This window comes from Micropterus dolomieu, linkage group LG22 (genome assembly GCF_021292245.1).
Source record: "Micropterus dolomieu isolate WLL.071019.BEF.003 ecotype Adirondacks linkage group LG22, ASM2129224v1, whole genome shotgun sequence".
Taxonomy (NCBI): domain Eukaryota; kingdom Metazoa; phylum Chordata; class Actinopteri; order Centrarchiformes; family Centrarchidae; genus Micropterus; species Micropterus dolomieu.
The window spans coordinates 2,330,340-2,337,332 of record NC_060171.1 but is presented as its reverse complement, the minus strand read 5'-3'; the positions used below and the strand labels follow the sequence as shown (position 1 = coordinate 2,337,332).

General features: G+C 44.6%; 1 protein-coding gene across 1 annotated transcript in view; it reads right to left on the bottom strand.

Annotated features, from left to right (window-relative positions):
• LOC123962218 (protein FAM3C-like) overlaps nucleotides 1–6,993 on the bottom strand; it is a 14,132-nt gene extending 7,139 nt beyond the window's left edge. Inside the window, exons 1-5 of the mRNA XM_046038240.1 lie at nucleotides 6,851–6,993; nucleotides 6,398–6,430; nucleotides 3,517–3,612; nucleotides 2,835–2,903; nucleotides 2,652–2,757 (exon numbers count right to left, since the gene is read on the bottom strand). Of these exons, the coding sequence (XP_045894196.1) occupies nucleotides 2,652–2,757; nucleotides 2,835–2,903; nucleotides 3,517–3,612; nucleotides 6,398–6,430; nucleotides 6,851–6,869 (323 nt within the window). The 5' untranslated portion in view covers nucleotides 6,870–6,993. The remainder of the gene's footprint in view (nucleotides 1–2,651; nucleotides 2,758–2,834; nucleotides 2,904–3,516; nucleotides 3,613–6,397; nucleotides 6,431–6,850) is intronic.

The window sequence follows — 6,993 nt, the reverse complement described above, 5'->3', positions numbered from 1 at the left end:
AAGGACAGAGACCAGAAGGACAGAGACTAGAGACCAGAAGGACCAGAGGACAGAGACCAGAAGGACAGAGACCTGAGACCAGAAGGACAGAGACCAGAAGGACCAGAGGACAGAGACCAGAAGGACAGAGACCAGAAGGACCAGAGGACAGAGACCAGAAGGACAGAGACCAGAAGGACCAGAAGGACAGAGACCAGAAGGACCAGAAGGACAGAGACCAGAAGGACAGAGACCAGAAGGACCAGAAGGACAGAGACTAGAGACCAGAAGGACCAGAGGACAGAGACCAGAAGGACAGAGACCAGAAGGACAGAGACTAGAGACCAGAAGGACCAGAGGACAGAAACCAGAAGGACAGAGACTAGAGACCAGAAGGACCAGAGGACAGAAACCAGAAGGACAGAGACCAGAAGGACCAGAGGACAGAGACCAGAAGGACAGAGACCTGAGACCAGAAGGACAGAGACTAGAGGACCAGAGGACAGAAGGACAGAGACTAGAAGACCAGAGGAACAGAGACCAGAGACCAGAAGGACAGAGACTAGAGGAACAGAGACCAGAAGGACAGAGACCAGAGGAACAGAGACCAGAAGGACAGAGACTAGAGGACCAGAGACCAGAGACTAGAGGGACAGGGACCAGAGGGACAGGGACCAGAGGGACAGAGGACCAGAGGGACAGAGGACCAGAGGGACAGAGGACCAGAGGACCAGAGACTGGAAGGACAGAGACCAGAGGACCAGAGACTAGAGGACCAGAGGACCAGAGACTAGAGGACCAGAGGACAGAAGGACAGAAGGACAGAGGACAGAGGACCAGAGGACAGAGACTAGAGGACCAGAGACCAGAGACCAGAGACTGGAAGGACAGAGACCAGAGGACCAGAGACTAGAGGACCAGAGGACAGAGACCAGAGACTAGAAGACCAGAGGACAGGGACCAGAGGGACAGAGACCAGAGACCAGAAGGACAGAGACTAGAGGACCAGAGGACAGAGACTAGAGGACGGAGACCAGAGACCAGAGACTAGAGGGACAGGGACCAGAGGGACAGAGGACCAGAGGACAGAGACTAGAGGACAGAGACTAGAGGACCAGAGACTGGAAGGACAGAGACCAGAGGACCAGAGGACCAGAGGACCAGGGGCCAGAGGGACAGAGGGACAGAGAATAGAGGACAGAGACAGTAAGAGGTACAAAACGAGTGAGGAGTTAAACAAGTCACTAAACTACACTAGAGAGTCTGAAGAAGCAGCCAGAGGAAAAGAAAGCTGCACATCCAGCTGATATCAGACTACATCTCAGCAGCAGGAGGCTCGGGGAGGCAAATCAGCTGCTGCGCGACAAACGCGTTGAATTGATCTGATGGAACGCAGTGATCGATCGCTGACAAGTGATGTGAAGCGCAAATAAAACTGCACAGAGTAGAATTAAAGGATATCAGAAGAGGAAACGAAGGGAAAGCCAAGCTTGTGGTTATAAACTTCCAACAGCTTATGCTGAGGCTTACTGTGCACGTTGGATGCAGCGCGATTACAGAGTCGATGCAAAGACGCGGAGAGAAGTTGAACTACCTGTAAGTTCAGAAAATACGTGATTCCAGCTATCGTTGTACTTTTCTATGAAAGACGTTAGCATAGCATAGCCATTACATTAGCATAGCGTAGCCCTGATCAGGCCAAACTCCATTCAGAAAACAAGCATTTTTAATTGTCTGCTTGTCATCTTGCTGACAGACTCAACAAAGCATGGATTCATATGTTTAACAACTCAGCGTCATGTTGTCTTTAATTCAGCATCAGTTTCATTCATTTATTGAAACTAAATAACAGCAAAATGTTTATTTTGGGTTCATACAGCTGTAGTAATAGCGGGTTGTGTTTATTCCATAGACTGTATATAAAAAGGTTTATTCGCAATATTGCGTTGTGTGTGAACACTCAGCAGTTATCCAGCGGTAAAACCCCCGCGAGGAAAACGACACAAGGATTAAATTTGCGTTTGGACCTAATGCACAGTTAACAGGCGGCGTGCAGCACATAAGCAAGAAAAAAAAAAAGGAGGAGTTTGGCTGCGAGCAAAAACAATACAAATTTTTCAGATCTGGATACAAAAAGGATCGAATGCAGTACTCGTTTGACAGGAGAAGATTCGATACTACTCAGTCGTTGCTGGACTGTTTCGTTCGATACCTTGAAAGTATCGAGTACCGATACCCAGCCAAAGTACTGCATATCACCTTTCCACGCTTTCCAGACATGCAGAGCATCTGATCTGATCTCGACCACCACAACATCTAAAACGGTCACAGCTGTCCACTGACGTCAGTGGAGCCACACGATTGGCTGAATATTTTTTCCAGCTCTGATGTTAAAAAGCAGACGATTGGCTTTGTTGCTGGAGGGAGGTGTTTTCTCTGAAGGATTCTATTCAGGAATCTTTAAACATCAGGTCACTTTCCCCTTAAATGGTCTCTGCTAAAACCAAACCAGCAACTCTATCTGATTCAGACTTTGTGTGTCTGTGTTCGACCACTGTGGCCTTATTTTATTTTTAAATCTGAAATCAAAAACACAAGACTGGTTTGGGTTTTTTACGTAGAGATAAAACTCGGGAAACAAGCAAGCCTTGAGGAGAAAGGAAAACACCTACAGCTTGTTTTGGATGCAGATCTTTGGAGCCACGACGTTAGCGGCTCCGCTCTGGATGAAGAAGCTGAAGTGATCCTCCGGACACTCTTTATTTATGACGCACGATCCTGAAACGCAGAACACATTGATGAATCAGATCAACGTCACAACAGTTCACTCTGATCCGGTTGACTCAATCACTAACCTGACTGTTTAGGAGGCGTCTTGGGGGTCTGAGGGGCGGCGCCTTCAGATAAAGCACGCCGCCAGTCAACTGGAACAACAAGAGTTAGAGTCACAGGAAGACGACTACACAGACAGGTCAAGTTAAAGTGATGCTCCACTAAAGATCTGTCCAAAATAACCACGTTCATGCCAGTTACTGTGTAGTTCCAGAATTTCAGAAAAAATATGTTCGGTAGTCAACGGCGAGAGACGATTGATGTTTAGATCCCGTTTGAACTGACAAACATCATGTGAGTAATTCAGGACACAATGCAAACAGGATCTAAACATTAGACGTCTCTCGCTGTAGAATACCGAACATATTTTTTCTGAAATAAGGTTCCTTTGTGGTCTGAAAAAAAGGGGCGGGGCTTAAGCTCTCTAAAATGTACATTTATTCATTTAGCTCACGCTTTTATCCAAAGCGACTTACAATTGCTCTACATGTCAGAGGTCACACGCCTCTGGAGCAGCTAGGGGTTAAGTGTCTTGCTCAGGAACACATTAATGTGTCACAGTGAACCCGGGTCTCTCACCGCTCCATCACCGTCACCCAAAATAATTTGCGAAATGCTTTAATCTCACAAATCGTCCACACACAGTGGTTTTAAAAGAACAAACTGATGACGGAAGGCAGTCTGTGAGGGACGAAAGGTTCCTACATGTGTATGCCGTAGCGGCAAAGATGCCGTAATTCTGCAGGACGAATGTGATGAGGACGACCACGGGCACCATCACCATCACGACCTGCAGCACCCCTGCAGGACACAGAGACAAGACTTATAAGATGAGCCTTTATTAATCGCAGCATAAAGGAATGTAAAGAGAATAAAAAGTAGAATAAGTTTGGGATTCTCACGTAGATGTATTATACACACTGTATGTACACTATGCACAAAAACAATAGAATAATAATATTAAAGCTGCGAGCAACGTTGGACGGGCTCTCGCGTTGGGGCGTGTCGCGGCTGCAGTGCAGCGGCAAGAGGTCGGGAGACGGGGCTCAGATTTATCAAGTGTTTTAAGCCGGTCACGAAGGATTTGAACGGCACTTCCTGTGTCTCCTAGGTGGCGCTAGTCAACATCCACTAATTATATGTTGTGTACCAGCACATGAAGCGTGGGCAAAGCTGTGAAATGTACAGTGAAGTTACACAAACTTCCCGTTTCATCTCCTGATACATCTGCCACACACATTTGGTACAATTCGTTGAAACGTGGCCCGGGTGGCTGCGTTTTAGTGGCGGGGTAGCGAGCCAGTTTGCCATGCCCCTGCGAGGCGATCATATGACATGTAAATTCCCACCACATTTGAATTTTGTGCAAAGTTTGGTGAGTTTTTGTGCATGTTTAAGCCGCCAAGAATGTGATTACTTTGGGAAAATAATAATTCCTTACATATGAACAGCATGCTTCATGCTCAGGCCCTAAATACAACAGATTTGTACAAACTGACACGCTCAGAATAGAGACAAAAATAGAGTCTGTCAGTTGTGGAGTCTGATGGCAGAAGGCACAAATGAGCCACCAAAACTGGATATAAAGATTATGTGAGGGGCGAGATTAGGGCTGCGTATCAAGAACTGGTTCTAAGTTGGAATTGGTACCAGATTTCCAAGAACCGTGGATTCATTAAGACCCGTGCGTTTGGATTCTGCTTCTCTATTCCTAACTTTCTGCATATCTCAGCTCTGACTGAACTGCAGTGAGCATTTTACAGTCCATCAAAGTGTCTCTTATCTGCCAGGAGCTGCTACGCCGACCGAACGTCACCTCATTTGAAAAGGTGCCATGTTCACATTTAAAGAGGTTACTTCACCAAACAAAGACACAAAGAGGAGGGAAAACCAAATCATGACTCAGCAGGGATGATGTTCCAGGAGAAAAGTTGATCTACAGGAGAAACCAACCGGTTCTCACTCCTCAACTCGTCACATATGGCCAGAACCTGGACTTTGAACCAGGAGAGTGGGGTTCGTGTCCCGTGTGAAACAATAACATTAAATGTGTTTACTTGAGTTAGGCAAATTGCGTAAGTTACGCAAGTGACGTAACTAACATGTTACCTGACGTACGTCGTTATTTTAACCCAAATCAAGTCAGGATCTTTTCTGAACCTTAACCAAGTACTTTTGTTACCTAAACCCAACCAAACTGCAACGTTTCACAACTGGCGATGTTTGGAAATGCTAGCTATTTTATTTTGAGTGTCTAACCGGATTTTGCCTATTTGTTTTTGCTAAGCTAACTTGACCGTGGAGCCTTAAACATCTAAAAATGACGCTGAAGCGACGCCAAAGGGCATTGACCAAGCGTCAATATGTGACGAGTCGGGAGTGAGCACGCGTTGGAGAAACGGATCTGAAAGCAGAATGACGGACTTAGATTCTGTTTTAATTGTCACCTGCCGCCTGAATTTGGTTTATTGTTGTTTATACTATTTGTTGTACAATGTTGTTTAAACTTTACATAAATTACAACATTTCAACCATAAATTGTTGCGGGAAATTTACCCGAATGCAGGAAATGAACTGTTTAATGCTCAAAGTCTTCATAGAGCTCAGCATTAAAGATTTAAAAAGTTAAAATCTCGTCACACCCCTAGTCATGAGCTAAAAAAGGCTGCAAACAATTAGATTAAGCTCAAATAGTTTTTAAAGAATTGTTATGGATGCAAGGAAACTTTGAATTACCTCAAAGTGCCAAAGTAAACATTTTTTTATACTTTAGACACACTCGTGGTTAAGTTCAGTTTTTCTCTAAAATGTTCAGACGCAGTGCAGCATACGACTCTCTAGTTGAGCAGGTGTGTCTGTGATCAGGTGATAATCAGCCTGTCTAATCATATGTTGAAGCAACAGTCCAATCACTGCTCCAGCAGTTGTGTCTTCCAGCAGAGGTTAAATCTGACTAAACTGCAGAGCTGTCAGGTTAACTCCCATATTGTTTCCTTATTCTTTGTTTGCAGTGCTGTGTAAACTTGCACCAGAGAGTGAGCGGCTCTCGTCGGACTGGAGGCTGAGAGAATGAATAAATCTGTGAGACGTGTGATCAAACAGAACAACTGGAAGCTTTTGGTTTGTTTGTTCGGTCATTCTGTTCTAACCAAACCAGGCAAAATAAAACTAAACTCAACTAAACAAACTCAATCAAGACTCATAACTATAAAATCCAGACGTCAGTAGTTTAAAATAAAGTTTCGCTCCATGTGGACCAATTCCAACAGTAAAACCTGTTAGAAACTCCACAACAAATCCTTTACAGTTAATTATTATTAATACCTTTACTTTTACTTATTTAAAATTCTTTACCACGGCCGGTTTAAATCAAACAGCAAATACATTACTACATTTAAAATAATACATGAACAGCTTTAAGTATCTAAATCCTGCTCTACTGTCAATATCTGACTCTGTGATCCCACAAGAGGACTGGATCAAGGTGAGCTTCTGTTAAATCTGCAGATAATCTGTAAATAATGTCAACAATGAGGAAGTTACCATGGTAAGACACCGCGCACACAAAGAACCTGTTTGAACTTACTGAAGTTCTGGCGTCTCGTCATTCTTGTTTTTCCTGTTAAAAAATAAAAACAGGTTCAAGACTTAAAGACTGACTCACCAATTAATTGACTGACTCATCACATCAGCAGCTGCAACAACAACACAACAGCAGAGAGAAGTGAAAGATTTCAAAGTTCTGCCTTCAGAAGTTTCTATAAACCAGTCGGTAACTGGACACCACATCTTCCCGCAGCGGTAAGTCACAGAATCAGTTTACTGTCACATAAAACCGGAGCAGGACGTCCTCACATCATCATCAATCACCGATCAATCACTCATTATTAATAGTTTACAGCACAGGATCCTGCATTAAGAAACTAAGATGAGGAAAAGTAAATGTCTCCCTGCACAGGTCCGTCAGGTTCACAACTCTGCAGTCCAGCAACAAGAAGACGACCATGAAACTAAAATGTATGAACAGAGAGAAACTGACCTACTGTGACTGTGAGCATGCCTGTGGCGTTCTGCGCCCGCGAGGCGTTCAGATACCTGAGCTGATCCTGCTCCACCTCCCTGATCACCTGGTTACAGACCAAGCAGCTGCTCCTAGAGGGCCGGACTCCACATTACTCAGCT